This window comes from Rhopalosiphum maidis, chromosome 2 (genome assembly GCF_003676215.2).
Source record: "Rhopalosiphum maidis isolate BTI-1 chromosome 2, ASM367621v3, whole genome shotgun sequence".
Lineage (NCBI taxonomy): Eukaryota > Metazoa > Arthropoda > Insecta > Hemiptera > Aphididae > Rhopalosiphum > Rhopalosiphum maidis.
In genome coordinates, this window is record NC_040878.1 from 67,506,815 (window position 1) to 67,532,500 (window position 25,686).

At 24.9% G+C, this 25,686-nt stretch overlaps 1 protein-coding gene across 1 annotated transcript; it reads left to right on the top strand.

The window, feature by feature from the left end:
• Positions 1-3,985: 3,985 nt before the first annotated feature.
• LOC113552795 (zinc transporter 1) lies at positions 3,986-23,100 on the top strand. Its single transcript, XM_026955730.1, has 9 exons — positions 3,986-4,212; positions 16,723-16,910; positions 17,449-17,573; positions 17,635-17,732; positions 17,798-18,042; positions 21,751-22,010; positions 22,086-22,194; positions 22,272-22,382; positions 22,446-23,100. The coding sequence occupies exons 2-9, from the start codon at positions 16,734-16,736 to the stop codon at positions 22,638-22,640; spliced, it is 1,320 nt and encodes a 439-aa protein (XP_026811531.1). The 5' UTR covers positions 3,986-4,212; positions 16,723-16,733; the 3' UTR covers positions 22,641-23,100.
• Positions 23,101-25,686: the final 2,586 nt, after the last annotated feature.

Below are 25,686 nucleotides of genomic sequence, written 5' to 3' on the forward strand. Positions count from 1 at the left end.
AAAGTGATGTATTGGAAATTTTATAACATAGTGGATTATAAATATATTTATATTTTTTTTTTCACAAGTAACATATTATAACTCCTTATATATTTTATGCAGAAACATAATTGTTATATTCAATTTTTATTTATTTAAAATTATCAATAATTTTTTTTATTTATAATTTATTTAATTTTAAATTACTTATATAATATTTTATTTATATTGATTATAAAATTGTTCTATCAAAATCATTACTGTGGATTTTTTTAATTGAAAACAATTAAGTATTGTGAAATTATATGAATCAACAATTATCGTTTATGGGTATATTATATACATTTTATTAGGCATAATTTTGTTTTATTTTCATTTTTTTGTTTGTATTCTTTCAATTTTATGTTACCTTCCATTTAGAAATTCAGTCCATTTTTATAAATATATGTTATTATTATTACGGATTTATTGTGATGTTAATTTAACAGAAATCTTGTTAGTATATTATATTTTTGGCATCACCTTTAGTTAATTTTTTTTTTATTTGCATGTGATATATAATTTATGAATTTTGTATATTTATGTTACTTTACCTATTTATTGTAAAATGGCTTTGGTTTTGTTAAAGTTAAAATTAATTTTAAATAAATAATAAACATTCCAAAATAAAATTAATAACATAATATAATTTATAAATTATAATATTATCATTATATCTTTATAATTATTATTGTAATTAGTGTATTGGCATGTAGATACACAAAATATATTATTATTATTATTATATATGAGCCTTTAATTAAAAAAATATATATAATTGATTGTACCTATAGCTCTTTAAAATACAAATGATTTTGAAATCTTAATTATATTTCTTCAAAAATGGATCAATATTCACTACCCAACAAGTAATGCGAGAAAAAACAAATCTTCTAAAATTTAGATTAAATGATGTCTGTAAATTATGAGCGACCATTATTAGATTTATTTATTGTGTAATAATTAATTATTATTAACTTATACTGTAATCTAATGTGGTGCTCAGATCGTCAAGTGATTACTTGATGTTGACAAAATTACGAGACATTCAGTGATGTTATAATTTTCCAATACCGTGTTCGTAAGTTCGGGATCTTCGGCAGACACCTCTTTCCCATTGGGCATTTTGGCACGTAACCAGGGCCCCGCGATCGATGAACTCTTGCCAGATCACCAACCGATAAATAAACAGACTTAAAACTGACTGTTTGGATAACATCAGACATAATATATTACGATAACAGTGGCGTATACAATGGCGGGACGTGGGGGTCAAATCTCCCCTATTGGCTTTTTTTATTATCTTTTGTTTTTGCTTACATTATATAGTATGCGTTATAATGTAATATTTTATAATATTATGTTCTATCGAGCTATTGAATTTTAACAATTTTGTCAATACTGAATACCATTATAATTTTATTTTTGTTTATTTGTGTTTGAATCAAAATATTGTTTATTTGGTCGAAATGGTCAATGACGAGTGACGACTGTGATTGTACTTTATTATAGCTTTTTTTTTTTTTAGAGAATACTATATATATTATATATATAATATGTACGTAGGCTCAACTAAAAGGGCTATGCTTCTACTGTGAGTGTGTATAAAATGTTATAGGATATTATCGTTATTATTACCTAAGTTATGAGAAATTAGATCATTATCGCTACGACCGCTACGGGTTTAGTTTACCGCGTATATATAGTTTATAGTATATACCTACCATTCACTTATCTGAAATCTAAAAAAGAAACACTCGGGGGGGGGGGGGGGTTGAAAATGTGTGAAAATGTATGTTTCAGGAACGGCTAAATGACCGTTATTAGTTACTTATGGAAATTTCAAATTTATAGAAATATTTAATTACTGCAAAAGAAGTTTTAGACGAACTAGCAAAAAAAAAAACAGTAAACTAGATTTGTTAATTTTATTATTATTATTTTTATTACACATTTAATGATGTAGCATTTATAATACAGAAATTTTGACTTGAGTATTGTTATGGAGTATTGGAGTGGATAACCTTCCATATTGTGTTTAATGCAAATTTTGAATCAATTAAAATCATATTCATTATTCTTTATTTGTTTGGTTGCTCCTATATTTTACTAAAAAAGTAAAAAAAATTAAGTTATGTTTAGTTATGTCGTTTTTTTTATCCCCTTTTCAGAAATCATGTCTACGCCACTAGATAGATACATGTATAATGTATATTTATATAAATATTGACAATATTGTTAGTGAATGACCATGATAGTTTAATAATATATTATACATTTATATTCACCATATGTAGGTAATAATAATATTAATAATATTCTTACCCAGTGCCGCAATTAGTATTTGGACGTCACACCACTCGTAATTCGGTTGTAAAAACTGTTTCGCGCGGGACAACTTTTCTCGCATTATAATTATAATAGAATAAACAAAATTTCACAACATATAGAGGACAATTTTATCTATGTCGTAGGGTTTTTATTATTTGGATAACTTAAATACGTTTAAAGTTATCGGTTTGAGAACATTTGACTTTTTTGTATTTTTCAAATGATTGTTAAAAATTATTGGGTAGTGCTATCAAAAAAATAATGACACAGATAAATTTCGTCTTAGTAAGGATATACAATTTTGGTAATTATAATGTTAATATCGAGGGAGTAATGTTGAAATCGATAATATGAAATTTGATCAAATTTCAAGTATCTGCGCCCTATAGGCTATAGCTACGATTATGTGTTTAAAAAATTCAAGTAGCACCAAAAAACCAAAAGCAATTTTGTTGAAAACTGGTTTTGCATAATTTTTCGTTTGTTTTACCTGATTAATTTTAAAAAATATAAAGAATTTTTATAAATTAGATCCAATTTGCTATTAGAAACTATAGTTAAAGATTGAAACAATTTCCCAACTACTCATCGTGCACTTCCATGTGTTCATAAAAATCACATTATTGTAAAATTAATTAAGTCAACCTTTATTGCTCTACTCAGAATCTTAAAATGTAGGTACATTACTTTTTTAATTTATTAATAAAGATAGGTATTAGCGAAAAAGTCTAAAAAATAAAAAAAACTTTTACTCACTCAAAACCCTTTATTACTTGAATTCTTATACCATTTATATAGTAGTGACTTCTCCAGTCGCTTTAATATAGGTTATATACATTATACTTAAATGATATAAATCATAATTCATAGGAGTACGCTAACATGCGGAGAACCCATACACCACGCTCCCGAAATATTGTATTTTAGATTTTGAGATGGATATGAATATATTGATTTTATAATTTTGTTTTTTTTTGTATACATACTACATACAAGTGTATGATATGTATACGCGTAGCTGATATTCATCTTTGATTTTTAAATTAAAAGTGGCGCGTAAATGACAATCATAAATAATAATTATGTTTACACCTACGTGGTAATATGCTATTGTTTAGGTATTAAGATATAATTATTTATAATTTTATTATTCATTATATTATAGACAATTTATAATGCACTTGTACTAGTGCAAGCGCGCCGCAGCTGTAGCCGTGTTTGAACACTTAGATAGGTATACGTATAATAATAATAATAATAAACGGTCATTATGTCACAAAATCGTGTTTCGGGCCAAGGTTACTATTTGTTTCGTATACTATGTTTTTACTGCAAGTTAATGCATGTAAAAGAATAGAACAAAAGCAAAAAAGTATAAATCTAAACTGTTGTCGCCATTCGATCTGCAACTCGTTCCAATCGAACTCTTGACTTTATTGTGGGTGGTACACAGCGGCCAGCGGGCCAATTATAAATAATATTATGAATTATGATCTTTTCGTAGTTCCGTTATCACTCGATAACAGCACAACGATCAAACTTTACCAGGTATTGGGTATACGGTTTCCCTACTCCTCAAGGTGCTTCGACGCACGCGTGCGCACTATGCGACGATACACCTCGAGGCCTGCCGGCCGCCTGGCACTCTGTCAGTTCGGCGTTGCGCAGCGTTCGTGGTGATTATCGTGCTCATCGTTTATTGTTCGCTGTGCGCGTTTGCTCCAGTCGCGACCGTGTGTGCAGTGCTCTCCATCACCAGACCACTCGTCGACATCCGTGTGGAAAACTTGCAGACAACGACCACAGACGGACACTGCTGGCGTTCGACGCAACGATAGGCGGTTCTTTGCGTCTTGAAAACACGTAAGTACATTATTGTTATTTTGCCTGGTTATGATAGCGCGAGCTTTTTCCCGACCAGCGTGTGCGATGTAATACTACACCGATCGTTGTGATGGTCCCGAACAAGTCTTGTTTTCCTGTCGCCATTAGTCATTACATCGGAGCGGGTGTCACAATTCGTAGTCAAAGCCGTGTCCGCGCGCCGCACCTACTGGCTACACACCCGCAAACCACTGAGCGTTTTTGAGTTGTCATCATCGTAACGTTCTCCCTCGGTGTTATCGTTCCTGGTCCTTAACGCGCTTCTGACGGAATATTCTATTTGTGACAACTGCCGAAACATGAGCCTCCTCGAACGATGACGATGCTGGTAAGGGTGACGATGGCTTTGCAGCAGGTATCGCAGTCGGAAATCCGTGTTGTATCTCGGATGTTTTTTGAGACGTCGTCGCGTACGGCAATTAAAATAATGATTAACGGTCGTATAAGTCTACATGCACGCTCAGAACGTCACCAATCACCTATAATATTATTTTAATTAGTTGTAGTGTTCCCATCTCGACTCTTCTAATCACCGATAGTACATTAACAACAACAACAACAATAATATTATGATGTTGATATCGTATTTTTGAGCTGACCACCCCAAGTGGCAAGTCTACATGAACAAAAATAATTGTCTACTTTACCAAATCACTCGTCTTTTCCTATATCTCTTAAAATTTAGAAGTAACTGTCAATCTTACCTCCACTTTTAGTTTTGTTGTGCTTAGAGATACCTAGAGGTATCTATATCATCTTAAAATTTTATTTTAACTGGTGTAAATTTATTTGGACACGAATCATTATCATAACAAATAGGTATATCAGTTCAGTATTTTTTTTTACACTGGCTAGGGCCATCAAATGTTTTGATTATCTACTTCTTTACCATGTACCAACCTACATTATTATTTTTGGAAATTTAGCATTTTAAATATATGATGTTTACCCTTGTAATTGGATCATTTTTTCTTCCTACCTATTAGGTATCTCCTTATGTTTAAAACACTTTAAAACTTCAGATCTATACAGATTGCAATTCTAATTGAAAACATATTTTGCCTCGTATTTTATACCTACCTACTTGAAATACCTAATTGTTTTTCTTAGTTTTAGGTTATCAAGGTCTATAGTTTATTGATAAAATATGGTATAGGTATCCACCGACTTTATGACAAACTATTGACTACCATTACTAAGCCATATAAAATGCACATTTAATCTTTCAAAAGAATTATTTCAATACATAAATAATGTCTTATTTCACATCCTGTTAAAATATCTTTTAATTAATTACCTATGTACCTCTATAAACTATAATACAATGACAGTGATTAACATACAAAATTTGAAAACTACTAAATAGCATATTTTGGATATAGACAGTTAGTTATGAATATACCTATTATTGTTATATTACAATGGTTAGATTATAATTTAGTTGGTATATTTAATATATTTCTATTTATCTATATTTATTAAAATAATACATTTTGTGGCATATCTAACTTCACTTCAATTTGTTTATAATCTACTTAGATACTGCAACTGTGGCTGTCCTACTTATTTTCTTTATAAAATTTACTTATAATATTTTAATAATAAACATAATTATTCATTTATACAAAATTACTTAATAAACAATATTATTGTGTTATGAATTTATTATGAATCAAAGTTTATGATAAAAACGTTTTGTGATTGCCACTACACAATTTATTCACAAATATACTATAATGTATACATCATATGCTAGTATAAATTTGTGTTTAAATGTTTAATAGTTGAGTGGGGACAATAAAATTCATGGCAACTCTGTATCAACACTACTACTATTGAAAACTGCCTATGTAAACATTATCTGTATTAGATTACGATATTACCGGTGTGTTTTATAATTTTATCAACGAATAATAGGTTAATTATGATGATATAGTAATAATACTTCTCGACTTCTTATATAAGAATTGTATGCATTGTTCATAAAAAATTTCATACCACCCTATTCAAATGATTCTAACTATTAACACCACTTTTTATATCATGTACAGAAACATGATACAAACGATGTACAAATAAAATATACAACAAAATATATTAAAATTTTAAAAATTGTTTATTTAAAAAATTATGAGGTAATAATTTACATTTTCAAACTTAAACTAAATTATGAGTTAAATTATTTTTGTATTTAGCATCATACTGTTAGTCCATATCTTAAAAATTGTTCTTATATTGCCTGACATAAAAGCTGCTATTTACTATAAGTCAGCAACCCGAGAAGCAACCTATTCCAAAATTATTTAATATTTATACTTCTATTATACCTACCTGAATAACTAATAGCATTAGCCATTAGAGCTAGTACTAGCATTAGCATTTACGCCACTTACGTAAACAACACTGCAATACTTATTGTGGAAAATGATCTGTATGAAAAATGTAGCACACTACAAATTCATTTAAAATAAATTCAGACAAATTTGTATTTGTATCATTTATATTAAAGAGATGAGATCCCTTCATATTTTAATTTCTAAGGCATTCTAATCTTAATATTTTTGTAAATCAAATATTTTGGCTTTTTAACAAAAGAATGTTAAAAATGACTATGTGTTCATCTATAAAAAAATTTCAATAGATAATAAAATATTTTGTTTGTCTAATTTTAAAATCAAAGCTACCAACCTATAACTAATTTGCATTATATACAAATCTCTTTTAGATCTATTTTATATTTGAGCAAACAGGATTAAATTTTCGTGCTGTGCAAAGCCATTCCATTGGATTACTGTATATATTATAAGTAATGCACATTATTTATTAACTGAGTTTACCATTTAGCCACCAAATAATATAAAACATTTTATTCGAAACTACAATGTATCCACATGGGTCTTAAGAGAGATTTATATATAATATTTTCTGTATGTAATGATAATTTAAATCTTGGTATTGGTAGTAGGAGGTGTAGGTGGTTGTTTAGTTTTTTCTTTTTGATTTTAAACGAGTTAAATATGGACCCCAGGTTAGTTTCTTGTCGAGAGTAATTCTAAGATATTTGACTTCCGTCGAATTAGAGTTTTTTTTTTTTTTGGTTTAAGACTATACTTAGATTAAAAATAAAGTTGTTCTTATATAATTTATATAATTTTTGTTGTATATATTTAAAGAATGATCGTTTTTGTTTATAATGCTGAAGTATAGTTTTGTAAACATTCTTTTACTAAAAAAAATAAATAATTTTTATACTTCCAATTGTCGTTTAAAGTACTCTCAAAATAAATTAGCTACTTTTGTGCTGTGGTATGTCAATGTTTTTACTGAAATCAAATTGTACAATTTTAATCAATTATTATTAAAATATTTATTGATGGAGTACAAAATAGTAATAGATAAATTGTTCTATTATTTATTAAAATAAAATGTTAAAGTTGTAAATTAAAAAAAAAAGATAACTTAGTATAATTATAGTTTAATTAAGTTTTTTTATTACCTTTTAAATTAAATGAAGCTTAATATGTGTCCAAAAAAGTATTATTGTTCATTGTTATAAATAGTATCTCTAATATCTTTGTTAATATATTTTAATAATGTATGATTTAAATTTAAGAACTAAAATAATGTTTTTTAAATTATTAGATTGTTATATATGTTTTGATAAATTTAATTTTCCAATTTTTACAACAATAGTCACTAAATTTGCAGTATTCATGTTTTTTGCTTATTGTAATATTCCCAGTAATATCTTTAGTATATCTATTTAGTACAATAATGAATAACACTTAAGGTACACTTAAGTATTATCATTCCTATACCTATTCATTTTATTTTATTAAAAATTATCTTTATATAACTATTATAAAAAGTGAACTTGTTTTGTCACAATAGATTTTATTAGTTTCACTGTATTTGGAAAAGTACCAAAAAAAAAAAAAAAAATACAATTTTATTCACATAAGTGTGCCGCGTGCAATGTGCATAGATATTTATTTCAGATGATCTTTTACTAATTTTCAAGGTAATTTTGCTCTTGTAGTCACTGGATTAATTAATGGCTATATACAATTTAAGTAGTTAGTTATTACTAATATTTATATAGGTACCTACATGTTTTGACAGAATTTTGTTCTTATTTGTATTCAAATAATATTTATATTTTTTTTTACAATAAAAAAATTATAATTTTTATCTTGGTATTCTTGGTAAATGTACCTAGCTGATACCTACCTTAGTTTATGATTGTTGAATAAATGAAAAAGTATTAAGTCTTTTTTGTTAAGTTTATGCTTATAATTGTTCCAAGTATTTTTCTTTCATTATATTACTCTTAAATAATTATTTGACTGTATTTTTTGTACTATGTTATGGCCTATGGGTAATTATTGTAATTAAACAATAAAACAACAAATGGTTTTAAATTGTAAAAAACATATGTAATTACTAAATCTTTACTAAATGTTCCAGTAGCGATCGAAAGCTTTTAATTTAATATTATTTTAAAAATATATCATGCATATGGAAATGTATTGTTTAATTCATTAAGTATTTTTGTTGAACCACCCATTCTATTTAAAAGCTAGTATTTGTAATTTTTTATAGCAGATCTTATAGCGTTTTCTTAGTATTTATCATGTAAAAACTTTTTTAGTTTACTATTCTATTTTTTAATTGGTTGTTTCTCTAGAACAATTTACAAATAATCATATTATAATGCATATTTTGATAACAATAAAGTATTCTATAAATATAAAAACCAGTAGTTAATATATGTATGCAAGCCATGCAATTTTTTTTATATATTACCTACACAAAGTATGATGAACTTTTTTGTTTTATAAATGTAATAGCTATATAATTATGTATTATAAGTTTCATATTGAATTAAAATATATTATTAAATTAATCACGGTTCATTTATTTTCTAAACAATTTCAAAAAAGGAGAAGGTTCTTAAATTAAGATTCAACTTAATATTTTTTTTATGTGAGCATTCATTTAGTGATTATTGATGCCATTATCACAGTAGATCATATTATGGTTTAAATTTATATATGTAGGTTCATAAAATGCAATTATTTAAAAAGTAACTTAAAATATACATAAATATTAAATATTTTGTGAACTACCTACCTATTTTAATTATTTATGTTTATAAATCAATATACATATAAGATGGTAATTTTTTGTTTTATACTTTTCAATTTTAAAATTAACAATCCATGAATACATTGCACAAATATAACTTTTTATGAGGATATCAAAATTAGTTTAAAATGCAACTAATTTATTAAGATAATGATCAGTCATGTGCTTTAACTTTATAAGTTATAACTAATAAACTAGTTTTCGTTCCATGTGGATAATGCACCAGGTAGGTTTTAACTTGGTCGTAATTCATTTGGGCCTAAAGGCTAACATTTTTAGTGTTCCAGGATTTTAGATATATCATGTTGAGTGTAATGTACAATATACCTATTTTTAGTTGTGAAATTTGTATAGGTCATTTTATATATCTGATGACTCAATAAAATTAATTTAATTATTTATAAATTTATCGTTATCATTGGGTTAGGTAAGTGTTTTTAAATTATCATAACACTATGACAAATTATTAATATAGCATGTAAAAATGGGTAGGAATTCTTCGTCATATGTAAGAATTATTATGTATTATTGATAGTATTTGTATTTTGTATATTAATATCAAGATAGTAGTCTTTTATACCAAGGTCATCATATTTTATAGTAATCTTTATTTTATGATTGATGTATTTATGGGTATATGCGTAAGGTACATGTTTCCAACTATTCCAAGAATATTACCGGAAATTTTACCACGTAAATTACCGGATGTTTACAGCTTTTAATGTTTAAAACTTAAAATAATATTATAATTTTAGAAATGTTAACTTATATGGATGTATAATTATGTGTTATATTGAATAATAAATAAAAAATAAAAATTGTATTAGTTATTATTATATTTGTGGTCGATGGGATGACCACAAAGTTAACTATAGATTATATGACTTTATAACTTTATGACTATGAGTACTGAAAACTGACTATAATTTACCCATATACAAATCATATTTAATGTCTTAATGTTTAAAAATGATTTTTTACTTGATATTCAATTTATTTGACGATTTATCTAGACATTTTCACATAAGCCACACGGCATTTCCGCCGAATTTTGTCCAACTATTCTATCTACTCTATATCTGTTTTTATTTTTTAAAACTTCTCAAAATATAAAGGTTTAGAATTATTATTATTATTTATTACATTACAATTTAAATAAATCTTTATTTGGTTTCTCTGTACTTATCTACTTAATTCACGAATCTAAATTTCTATAATTTAATTTTCAAAACTAAAATTCTCTTTAATTATATATGAATCCACGTTTTATTGTATCAATAATATATTATAGACTAGGGGTGGCGAACCTACGGCACGCTAACCAAATTTCAATGGCGCGTGAAAAAATTTAACCCATTAAAAATTATGCTATTTATTATGTTTTGATTATAACTGTTATAAGAAATTCAAAGAAACAAATTATATACATTTTCAAAATTATAATAAAATAAAAAGGTGTGCTTACTTAATAAAATAATATATAATACATCAATAACTATATTTTTAAACTTAGAAAATTTAATTTATTTTGGGCACGTGAAAAATTTTCAAAACTTTGTTTGGGAAAATTTGGCATTTGACCCCAAAAAGGTTCGCCACCCCTGTTATTGACTATAGACTGTGGGCTTATAGTAGAGTACAATTTACAGGCGATTGTCACTAAATCGCCTAAATTAAAAATGTGATTGATCTACGACACACCATCGTGTTGGGGTGTTTTTGGAAATTAATTTTAGAATATCTTCCGAACCGATTCGTCATGTGAGTCTGTTATTTCTGGTTTTAAAATATAATCGCCACGGTTATATATTTGTATGTTAAATCTAACCCAGAACTCCATACGCATAAAAATATATCGATCTTAAACACCTTTAACTCGTTTTTCAACGTCTAGTGCACGGCTGTTTCAATGTGCCATTAACTCAAATTATTTTTATGTTTTCCAAAAGTTAATAATTTAAATAATAAAATAAAATTTTAATGTATAATGTATACAGATATAATAAGAATAACATGACGTGATAATGATTAAATTATACAATAGTCAATAATAGTATACTATATAGTATATTATATAAGATGTATATGTTTAATAATTATTATTATAAATTGTGCATTTTTATTATTTGATTAAATTAAATATTACCCTCTCGCTTTTCATAATTGTGTCTATTAATGTATTTATTGTATTTGTTAACCGTTATATTTTAAATAGGTATATAATATAATTATTATTAATTATTACTTATTACACATCAAACAATAAGAAGTGTTATTAATTTTATTCTACTTTATTACAATCATTCTAATTTCATTATTTTTTTCTCAGTTAGGGAATGTTTTATGGAAATTTACCTACCGCTATTCTGCAAGTAGTTATAGGGTGCGTATTTGTACTCTGTTTTTACTCGGTATTTATGGTAACAATGGTATTTACCAACTTCTACGTTATATAATACCTATAGCCGATAAATTATTTCAAATTTTATCAATTAGGATGATAGTATTTTAATTATGAAAAAGGTTACCTAATTACTTACTACTTTAAAATTTTGATATACATTTTAATAACAATAAAATAGCACTTATGGGATAAAAATGTAAATGTAAATTTAATGATTTTTACCTCTTTAATACTATTTTTACTATAGGAATATCAGGAACCGGTAGTATAATACTATCAATAATTATTATGTGTATAATAACATTAATAACTATAATAATTGTATTTTATCATATACTAAAAAATAATAACGATTTTCTCAACGTATAAAAAACTATTCATTAAAAATTAAAAAACTTGCACTAAGAAAATATTGTTAAATATATTCAATTAATGATGAATATATACCTAAGTTGTGTTATACAATAAGAAGGTATGATAATAATGATATCCCTACCTGTATTTGTACTTAGTTAAGAAACTTAAAACAATTTTAATATGTATATAACATAGTTGAGATAACGGTAGTACTGAATTATAATTTACCGAAATAATTGTACCTATCTGGTTTTTAAGTGCCCTAATTATCCATTACATTATATTTCGATAAGATTAAACCGTTTTTACTTGTTTTTTTCCTAAACTGATAATGTGATGTCGATTAATCGAATATTGTCCCTTTTTATTGAATTTCAAAATATTGTGGTCTGTGACTCAGTGAGTACCTATTCTTAAAAAACTAAATTCTAATGTATGTATGAATGGGAATTTTAATGAGTATTGTCATCATAAAGAATTAAATATTTACATAATAAGTCTCAATCATTTCCCGTAATTTAATGACTTATAAAAATACAGCTATTATTATAGACAAATCATAATTCAATCTAGAGAATTAAACCTTAAATTATTTTATTAATTTGTGATTGTTTTTTTAATTTTTATCATTAATTCATATGTATATAGTTATGTATTTGTTTTACATTAGAAATTTTTATTAATTGTTACTTGTCAGTAACATAAAATTTAATTTAATATTAATGTATCAAACTTAATTAAATATTGCTAAACATTTTATTTGTTAGAAATTGAAATACATTACAAACCAATACATTTAAACCCTTAACAATTAGCTCGATGCAATTTGTTCCGTGTGAAATTTAAAATAAAATTAATTTGCAAAACCATTGTTATAATAACCTACGTTTTTTTTCAATCGTTACTGATTAATGTATTAATTAAGGACAACTAGTAGTGTATAATTTTCAATTTATTGATGTATTTAGGGCGGGGAGAGAGTAGTGAAAAGTTTATTACATTATAGCTACATTTATATGTATAAATATTGTCAAATTATAAAATGAAATCAAACTTTCTATTCTTATTTTCTAAATCATCAATGTCTAAGGGGCAGTTGACCCCTCCCCCACCCGTAAATACACCACTGAGGACAACAGTTTATAGGAACTACAATAAAAATGTTATTTGAACATTTGAATAATGTTTTTTTTATCGTCAATCGCCTATTCACTATCCATATTTTATAAAGTAATTAACGATTTTTGATATATTCATATTTCTATAATTTATTAAAATATAAAATACATAATTTAATATGAAATGATTAATGTCCAAATTACTTATACATTTCTACGTGTTTTATTGATATCCACTATGTGTCCTGTTTGTTAATCCTTTAAATAAAGTTTTTAAAGTTATCATTGATTGATGTTAATAGTAAACCAAAATTCCCGCAAAATAACCACGAAACTATTTTTTTGACGACGCCGTGGACACCTAACTGCATTTGCATTACTTCCACGGCGTATAAATATGAATCTATAAATTTATATTAAAACCATGTATAGAATTTCTAATTATAAATTTGATTGAAATTAAATTTATTTTTATATATACAGGACTAGGTGTAGTATAGTATTATAGGTATGTATTAAAATTAAATTGTATTGCGCATGCGCACACCAAAAATATTAACAATTTTAAAATCATAAATAAATGTGTATTTAAATCCCTCTAGGTCCCCTCCAAAATATTCACTTCAATACAAAGTCAAGTCATCAAGCTTAATGGTATATTAAATCGTGATCACACTGTATATTGTATAGTTTTAACAAAAATAAGTTCCATTTACTTTTTTGTAGTATAGAAAAATAATTATATTTGATGTGCGTGTTTGTATATTTTATATTCTACATTTATTTATATTTAATAAAATTCATACTAAGACGAGTGACGAGTACTTATTAATTTTTTTAATATTGGTTGTTTAATACATTTTATATTCAGTTTTTGTTGTGAAAATTCCTCGAAACAGTTGAAATTATAATTGAGTAATTAATAGTTTTTGGTGACCTAACCTACTTAATTGTTAGTCTCGAAAAAAAGAAAAGTACTTAGTTAAGTACAAGTAAAACTAAACTCTAAAGTAGGTACTTGCATTGACTGACCTATGATAAAAATAATATTTCTTTTAATTCAATAATTTTATTACTCCGTAACCTTCCTTAGGTATCAATTTTAAGTACTTATTGAAGTGTCTGCAAAGATAAAAGTTTTCCCGTTAGTTAGAATAAAGATATTCTAATACTTTTTACATATCTATATTCGACTTAATTGCACATTTGCAATTCTTAAAGATTAAATTATCAATTGTTTTTATTATTTTGTCGATAACGGTGAATAATATTTTACATATTTTATGATATTAAACTAATACTATTCATTTACTCAATGATAATTTTTTTTTTAACCAGTAAACCAATTTAAATCGTGGTTTTGTAATTTTTAGAAAAAATGAATAACATTTCATGAAATATCTTTCTATAAATTATAAAGATACACCTAAAGAGTTATAGTTTAATTAAATTAATATTATTCTTTATTATAAATCATAATAATAATTAAAACTTTTGTATTTTGTTAATAATATTAAAACTATTATATTTGATTTATAGTGTCTATATGTTTACTTTATAAATTAACTATACTTATTAAACTTAAGTACACTAATCTACTTGACACTCAAATGTAATTCATTAAAATAGGTAACAGTAACTGTAATCGTTCCATTTATATTATATGATGCCATTATTGTATATTGATTATTTTTTTTTGTATAACGTGGGAGTTTGATGATAATTTAGTTGTTTGTATTTTTTATAAAATACCTACTTATATAATATTTCAAAATAAGTATTTTGATATGTTTGTGGTATACAAAACTCGAAGAATAAGCTTTAATATGTTTAAGTTCATATCACATATTATGGTACCTACTCGTAAAATATTTATTAATTGATGAATGTATTCATATTGTTTTCAAAGCATTATAAGCAGCATACTATTTTGTTTATAGTAATGGTAACTGTAAATTAAACAAATTGTTATCTTTTAGAAATAGATATTATTCTGCTGATGTTAAATTTGCAAAAATATGTAACATCGGTATGCTCAAACAGTCAAACCCACATGGATTTTATTATTAGTTCGGGTGTTTCATAATAAATTATATTATGAGAATATTTTCGTGGAATTTAATTACGTCACTAAATAATAAAACCATATTAATTTAGGTAATAAAATATTGTTTAAATCGAATAATAATAAAAAAAAAAAATCGTTTTAATAATAACATTATTTTGCAATTTATATTTCTGCTATAATATACCTACATCCTTTAAAGTTGGTTCATTATTCATTTTTGGAGGTTTACGCTAAACAATTATGACTTATGTAATACTAGTTACCTACATAATAATATGTATGACTTAAATTATTCTACAGAAGTACAGTACGATTTTATGTGCTTCTATAAATAAGTGTTGTTTCAGATTGGTATTGCATAGATTTCAATAAAAAAAATCTGAAAGTAAAGTAATTATTAAAATACAATATGCGTGATCTTAAAAACAAAAAAAAAACATGTCAGGAAGAACACTTGTCGTCTAATGACAAATAATTACAATTTTGAATGTTTAAAATAAAACGTGTACTTAATTTAATAGTAATATCTTTGTTCGACTGCCATATCTTGTTTTGTTTTGAGTAGTTTTAAAAATTGGCTGTTATAACTATGATTATAACTATGATACGAGCGTCATCGCGCGTCGTTTCTCTAGTTGTAATTAAATGTGGCTACAGCGCGCGCGCAGCTTGATGTAGTCTCATATTATACAGGATGATTATTTTAACAGAAAACATTTATCATTTGAAATTCTAAAACAGCATTAATTTAAAGTTAATGAACATATTTTTGAATATAAATTGCAACTAAACAAAATTATTAAAAAAAAATTATATTTTTTCAATTTTTAATCGTTATCTTAATTTTTTTACATTTTAAATGACAATCAATTATCGAACAAATGGTGAATTAGGTACTTATAACTAATAAGTATTTGAAGTTCAGATGAACGTTAGTATTAAATGTTAGTAATCGGTGTTGAGGGTACCCCGTCAAGTCTTGGTTACTATTTATTTTTCTAATCAAAATTGTAAATAACTTAAAATATTAATACATTTCGAGATGATTAATATACTTTTGTAAGAATATCCTTTTTATTTATCTTTCGCAAACTATCAAGCAATGGAAATTATCATTATTTTATTAATTTGATTCATGCGTGTAATGTAAAGTATATCTGCAGCTGTTTCTATTGTTTAGTTGTAACGACTTGCATGTATTATATAATATTCGTAGTTGTGTATTTCACGCTCTGTTGTAGGATTTCGCTGTTTAACGTATATAAATAGAATATAGAAATAATAAGGACATATTAAAATATTATATAGTGTCAGTGTGTTGTATAAATTATATGTTATATATTGCAGCCATTTACTGTTATTGATATTATTGTTATTTATTTATATTTTTACAGATTAATTAATAATGGGTCGATACAGCGGAAAAAAATGCCGACTCATCACCATGTTTTGGCTGACGACATTTTTCTTTTTGGTAGAGATCATTGTCGGCTATATTACCAACTCAATGGCCCTTGTCGCGGATAGCTTTCATATGCTTAGTGACGTCGCCGCGTTGGTGGTCGCATATTTATCTGTTAAAGTAAGAACCAATATAGTAGTAGAAATATGATATCATATTATTGTCGAACATTGAAATCGTGCATTTAAAATCTGGTCTTAAAAAATAGGCGTATATCATCCATAATTATATATATATATAATATATAAATATATATACATATATGCATTTTTTTAACTTATAATACATTTTAGCTATTTTAATATTAATAAGCATGCATACCTATTTCACTAGAGAATAGAATCGAAATACACGTTATTGAAGTTTGTTCGAGTTTTATACCGCAGTCCATTAAGAGTCGTTAAAAATTAATATAAATGTAATTAAATACACTTGATCCAGTCAATGATCATACGCGTTCTTGAGACTTGAATACACATAATTTTGTTATGCAAACGTCGTAGTTCTAATATAATATTAAATTGTTCTTTCTTTGATAGAATGATAACTTAAACGTTCTATTTGACAAGTATTTAGTTATAAAAAAAACCATTCTAGATTCCTATGTTTTTAAGTGTATGAATATTTCGATTACAGTTAACAAATAATTTATTCTTAGATGTCACCGAAAAAATGGTCAAAAAACACATTTGGATGGGCCAGAGCTGAAGTACTTGGAGCACTAGTAAATGCTGTGTTTTTAGTAGCTTTGTGTTTTTCAATTACTGTTGAAGCTTGTAAGAGGTATGTATATATCTATCTAAATAATATGTAAAAATTGTATCTATAATTTATTTTGTTTAAGGTTCATTGAAGTAGAGACTATCCACAATCCAAAATTCATTGTCGTAGTTGGAGTTTTGGGATTATTTGTCAATATCTTGGGTTTATTTTTGTTCCATGGTAATATATTCATTTTTTCCTAAGATTTTCATATTATATTTTTATAATCTTTTAATATATTTTAGCTCATGGTGGAGGAGGACATGGTCATTCACATGGTGGTATATCACGTAGCCACACACGATTAACTCAATTAGTAAGCGCTGGAGCAAGTGCTAATGCTACTGATGACAATGATAACGATCATCGATTCAATGTACCACTCAATCACACTCATGAATCTTCTGCTGGTCACATGAATATGCGAGGTGTATTTTTACATCTTCTAGCTGATGCATTAGGTTCAGTCATTGTAATTGTATCAGCTTTGGTATGTATAGAAATTTAGCTTTTTTATTTTAATCCAATTTTTCATATTTGTTTTTTTTTTATAGTGTAAAAATGAGACAGAAAATCTTATTTTTCTGATTAATATTGTATATAATATAATATGTTGGTCAACTATTTCATACATTTTATAAGAAAATTGTTCATAAGAAAATTCATTAAATAATTTTGTACATTTTTCATTTAAAATTATTCAAAAGCAACTAATTTATAAAAATGACTTAATGAAGAATACTTTATAGACCAGTGTTTCCCATCCTTTTTGTAATAGCAACCTAAAAATTCACTGTTTGTTGACTTATGTAAACTTCACTAAAAAAAAAATTGTCTAGGTTTTTTTTTCATATATTATTATCAAGATAGTTGCTTAATTAGTTTACAAACACTGCGATTTGTAACCCATAAATTATATTTTGCTGCTAATAATACTGCTATTCAGTATTTATTTAAAAATGTTTCAAGAAAACTATTTCTCCTTAATTTTTTAGTAAAAACATGTTTACCTAATTATAATTTTATATTTAACCAATTTAACACTAATAATTTATCTGCAATGGGCAAGCCTACTTATTTTTTAATTAGTTTATGAATTTAAGTTAAGTTAAAAGTTAATTTTCTTTTTTTAAACTTTTAAACACGATAAAAAAGCAAAAGTAACTTGACTAAAAAATTAGTTACTTTTTAGATTTTAAGCAGAGCAATGAATGTATTGATTTTTCAATGATGATTTTTATTCTTTTTATAAGTATTGAATAAAATGTTTGAATTTTAAACTTTGAGGGTTGTTTTGGATAGACAATTAAGTTAAGTTTGTACTTTTGAAGCTTAAAATTAAATATTCCCAGTACTTTTTTATATTCGGAAAACTTGAATTTTTATTTATGCCTAACCAGATTTTGACTTTTGTAATAATTCAAAAATAAATTACTGCAGAAACTGAAAATTTTCAACAAATATTTATATTATCATTTTGTGTATAGGGTATAAATTTCAAAATATTTTGAACTTAAGGTCAATAAAAATGTATGAAAACTTTAAAATTTTATTTGAAAATGTATAATCATAATATTTTTATTTAAGTATTTACTTTAGAATTTTAATAAAATTCCTGAAAATTTTGATAAGTACAATTTTGTAATTAGAAATACATAAATAATTTTCTATTTAGACCTAAGATTTTAAAATAAAATACAAGATTTTAATAAATTTTTCAACGTTATGAAAAAAAAAAAAAAATTCTACCAGAGCCAAATACATTTTTTTTTATGTATATTTAAAGTTCTGAATTTTACGACATTGAATATTTACTCGAATAATAACTATTTCTTTCTAAATAATTTTTGTTTTTTTGTTCTAATTTCAAAACCAATAACTGTGGATACTTGAAATTTTCATGCTTATGTTATATCATTTTCATTATATGATGAAATGTAAAAACACATTCAACTCATGTTGAGCTATTTTAGAAATTTAATATAAGATTTCCTATAAGTAGTTCATATTGGATCCATAGTCTAAAAATATTTTAAAAGAATTATTTTTATAAACATTTCATGTTAAAATGATGACAAAATAACTTATTTACACAATAAATAATAATGTTAAATATTTTGTTATAATTTAAAAAAATCTGTGGCTATTTAAATATTTTACGTATATTAGGTATCTTATTATCTATTTTCACTGTTTTATGGTATTTACAGAAAGATGTTATTACATTTTGAGTTGAATAAGTTAATCACAAAATATCCTTAATAATATAGACTGTCAAATCGTTTCTTTTCAAATTTTTTTTTTTTTGTGTATAAATAATAATTATATATTATTGAATTCAAATGTAATACACCCATAGGTCATAATAGTTATCGACTCAACACCCAATGTACAGCAGAAAAATACCTACTTGCATTCCTTTTTTAAAAATATCTATATTTAAATTAATTGCTGTAGGTACTTCGATACTTTAATCAATGATGAAATCGTATAAAATAATTAAATTATATTAATGTATTTCTCTTCTTAATAATCTATAACTATTTTTAATTATTATAATCAAATCCATTATTAGAATGTAATTAATTATGCAATATGTAATAATTAATATTAAAAATAAAATATTTAATTAAACTATTATTTTATTTTACCATATTATTTGATTGTAAATTTTAATGATTCTCAACTAGTATTGTGTGGCACTAGTGTCTTGTGAAAAATATAAAGTATTCATATATTATATTATTATAGAGTGTGATTTTTATAAAGCATCCAATGGTACCTTTAAAAAAAAAAAATATTGTGAACCACTGGTATAGCTGGTATAGGGTTTGTATATGATATTATTATAATTAAAGTAATATAATCGTTATTATAACTAAAGACTAAGGTATTCTGCATCCATACTTAAATTTCAGCTAAACACCTACTTCATGAGTATTTACCCAACATTGTTAAAACTTAAATGGTAATATTTTATAGGTATACTTATTGTCTACACAAAAATTAATTCATTTTTTTTACATATTTTTTATTATTAGAAAGATATAAAAATAACTATTTATTATTAATTAATAATGACTAATAATGGGTATATAATCCTTAAAATATGTATGGGATATTAGGTATATTAGTTTTATTTTTATTTTCTCAACAATGGTTACTCATTTACCCCGTATAACTTCTTTTCTGTTGAATATCAATTATCTATTTATATTAAATTTTACACATTTATAATTATATTATTAATTTTTTATTATATAATATGTTATGTATTACTTATATATGGTACATAATACTATACAGTATATATTATTATAAACTTAATAATTATTTACTTATTTTCATATATTTTGTGTACATTTGTATTTATGTAAGTTATTTTGATCACAATTATAGAATCCATTAATAGTATATTCTTTGACAGTACAATTTGGTAGGACTTATAAATATTACTTATAATACTTACTAATATTTGATATTTCCGACATTTTTTTTTTGTTTAAATAAAAAAAAAATAATATATTTTAAATCCTTAAGGCTTATAATTTATGTTAAGAAAAAATTAACTTAATGTGTCACTAAAAATAATTTACTGAAGTTAATGCATATTTTGCAAAAAAACAATTAACTTTTTAAATTAGTAATTATTACTAAAAAGCAATTTATTAAATAATTTAATTAAAAATAACTTAACTCGCCAATACCCTACCTTGCTAACCTGCTGTATACAATTGTAAAAAAGCATTGTTACATTGTTATTTGTTCATAAAAAGTAGTAAAAACACAGATATTATGTAAGGAGTTACATTACTCTTATTTTTTGCTAAAGAGTACATACAATAATGTATTGTTTATTGATATGTTGATGTCCTATGAACCGATAGTGTTATTATGAGTTGATACTTATATTGATTACCAGTAGTGTTGGGGAAACTCTGCAATACATAGCTATAATTTTCTTATAAATTTTAATTTTTGAAACAAGTAGAACAAGGATAATAGATTAAGTTGTTTTTAGTAATTAATTATTGTAATAATTGATTTGATTATTTTTCATATAGACTGTAAGTTTAATTGAAGTTTAGAAGTTAGACAATTTTTGTTTATATTAGGTATCCATTAAATAAACAATAGTATTGACTTCCTGATTTTTATTTATTTATGTAGATTATTATTAAATTATGCTTGTTTTTAGATTGTGTGGTTAACTGATTGGAAATACCGTGATTACATTGATCCTGCTTTGAGTTTGTTAATGGTTATAATCATTTTGCACTCAGTATGGCCATTGTTGCAAGAGTCTGCACTTATTCTACTTCAGACTGTTCCTACTCATATTCAAGTAGATGCCATACAAAAAAGACTTTTAGACAGAGTTGATGGAGTTTTAGCTGTACATGAATTCCATGTGTGGCAATTGGCTGGAGATAGAATTATAGCATCTGCACATATAAGGTATTAATATTTTTGAGTTTAATTTTAATTAGAGAAATACCTAATAAAATTGTATTATTGTGTAATTATTACTAGGTGTAGAAATTTACCAGAATATATGAAGTTAGCAGAAAAAGTTAAAGAATTTTTCCATAATGAAGGTATTCATTCAACTACCATTCAACCTGAATTTGTGGAAGTTGAGGTATGCTATAAGATATTATCAATCATTTTCTTATTTAGTATTAATAGATTTTGGTTTTATGCAATATCTAATCATAGGTAACCGAAAATAGGAACGAAAACCAGACTCCTACTGAAGATTGTGTATTGGATTGTCCAAAAACTGACATACCATGTCAATTGCAAACATGTTGTGGCCCGTCAAAACAGGTATAAGCATTTAAAGTAGTAAAATCATGAAATAAATATTCTTATATGTTTTAATTGTTTTAGGGTCGCGACACACCATCCCCAGTTGACACACCATATTTATGTCGACAACGTAATACTACTTCTGTTACTATTGATGCTACTAACAATTTACAGACTACCAATACTCAGGAGAGCGAAATGGAAAGTGGTGCATTATTGGGTGATAGAATTAACAATTGTCGTACTTCTGCAGGAGGATTTATTACTGGTGGATAGTATTTTTTCTAAACTATAACAATTTTGTTTTTTTTTTATATATATATTATTTTATTATTATTATTATTATTATTATTATTATCATCATCATCATTGTTATTATGATGATGATAAATAACTAAGCACATGGTTACAATTGTACCTATTACATCAACAAGACCTACCATGTAAAAAAAAAAACAAAAGCAAAACAAAACAAAAAAATAATAATATATTTAGTGAGATTTGTGTATCACTCTTTGGAGTGCGCAATTAGAAGATCAAAATTATATGTGCTCTATACATACGTTTATGTAAACATCAACAAAATAATTTTAAGTTTATTATATTTTTAAACAATTGTAATGACTTATTAATGCTCAATTGTTGACATTTACTATAGATCTGTATTTGTTTGATGATGTAATATTGGATGAGCGTTGTAAATAAAACCAAAATTTATAAACATTAAAAATTTTACAATTGATTTTTTTCAATTACATTGATTATTTATTTAAAATATTTTTGACTGTCAACTAGTTGTAATTTGAAACAAACAATTTTTTTAGCTTGTAACCCATATTTTATTTTATTGCCTATCAATTAAGACCGTTTTAATTATCTACTTTTAATATCAAATATATAAATGTATATTGATATGTATACTATTAGATATAATAATAATTATAATTTTAAGTTTAAACACAATTTTTGGAATAGTTAATATGATGTTTTATATAATATTAATATAGGATAAATAATATATATATATATATATATATATATATGTTTTTAATTATAACAATAATAAACAATAAGTTCATATTATAATTTCCATAATGTAGTAAAACATAATTGAGTATTATAATATGTTTAAATACACATTATTTTTTTATTCAAGTTTTGTAATAATTATTTAATGTACCTGTAAAGATCCTGGAAAGTTAAATTTCCCGTCTACATAATTATGGGTATACATATACATATCTATGGTGATAAGGTAAAAGGGTCTAAGCAACATAATTCATAGTTTTCAGGAGAGCCAAAAAAATTTTTTTTTCTATATAAGCAATAACTTTTTTATAGTAAGAATATGGAAATTTTCCATAGAATACTTTTTTTTTTGTTTGTATGTTCTGTATGTGTATTCATAATTTTAATTAACTTTAAATAATTATTTACATGTATATACCGTAATTAAAACAATTAATTACATTGTTAATGTAATTAACAACAACAAGTAATTTTAATAATTTTAGTGCTTAGGTTCAATTTTTTTTACACTTGTTATATCTATGTAAAAAAAAAAAAAAAATATGAAACTATATTCAAATATTATGATAAAAATAATGTAAAAAAAATGTGTATCCTTCAATACTAAATTAATAACAACAACATAAAAAGTTACTTTTTATCACATGACTAAATTTATTAATGTTAAATAAAAATAAAAGAACTACTTATTTTTAGACTTTATTTGATACAGAAATACTATTAAAATATGATTAAAATAATAAATTTATAAAAAATATAAACAATTACTAAATTCCTGTGTAATTATAAAGTGTGTAATATACACTAATAGTCATCGTTATCGACAATTTTCTGGTAAAAAGAACCATTTCAATGCTAAAAATAACGCAAACAAAATCTAATTAAGCTTGATGTCAGTTTTACTATAACCTTATCATTCCTATCATAAGAAAACGTACGAAAAATGTGGGTACGAGCACGTCACGCATAAATGTCGCTTGTCCCCTTAAAAACTGTGCTAATGTCGTTTGTTCCCTATTGCTGTCGTTTAGACCCTATATTAGAAAATACAAAATATTCAAATTGTCACAGCTGTTTTTGCGCACGCGCAATGGATGTAATATGTATTTTTCCAACCATTAGAATAAGTCGTGTCGCTTAAACCCAAATTGTCGTTAGACACTTTTGCCTTGTCACCATCGGTATTATGTCTATACAATTTTCATTGGCGGATCTAGGGTTGATTTTTTTTTTGGGGGGGGGGGGCTCCTAAAAAAATTACTTCTAAGCCATATATACATTATAATGTTCTAACCCATGTGTTCCTAACAGTGAAAAGAATGGTTATTAAAGGAATGTTATTAATTTTATTTTGGTTGGATTAGAAATCGTCTATGTTAGGTACCTATAATAATTATACTATGATATATTTTAATCATTTTATACTAAAATAAGTTCCATAATATAAAATCTAATTTGCACTTATTTTTTTGTGAGTAAAAAGATACTGTTGAAGATCTCTGGGAGGAGGGAGTGGCTCCTATAGGCGGTCCCATTGTATCCGCCACTGACAATTTTATTACATACATTTATCAAATCTACGTTGATATATTTTTGTTACTAGTTTTAAAAATTGTCTGAAGGATAACAAAGGACATTATATATAAAATTGTATAGGTTCATATGTTATATTAATTAGGTTAAATTTTTATAGTCATATTTTTTGACCATAAGATTCAAATTTCAAGTGTACTATATTTAGAATTATAAATTATAATGTTGATGTCTGACATCAAAGTATTTGCATGTATAGTCATATAACTATCGATTATATTATATTATTTTTACAATAAATGTGTTCTAAATTTGATTAAAATTATATGGTTTTTACAGTTTGGTATTTCTTGGTAGACAATAATATGCTGTCTTCAGTTTTGGCAATAACAAAGAAAGGAGACAATATTGTTGATTATTTGGTTCAAATAAATCGTCTTTCAAAAGATGTTTGGTTTATTTTTTTTATGAAGTATTCAAATAGACATATAATTTGGTAAGTACAATATTGTACTTAATGATTTGATTTAAAAAGAAAATTTAGCATTAACTATTTTATGACCTGGACGTTATGATTAAAAATCATGCTTTATACTCATTTTAAATAGTGTAAATAAAATATCCATAGGTAATCAATTATATATTTTAGAATCTGAACAGTGATAAATGTATTGATTTTACAATGATGTGGTTTTTTTTTAAATTAAATTTTTTATTTTTGTGTCACGTTTTGGAGTAGTAATAGTGCTTTGATTTTTGA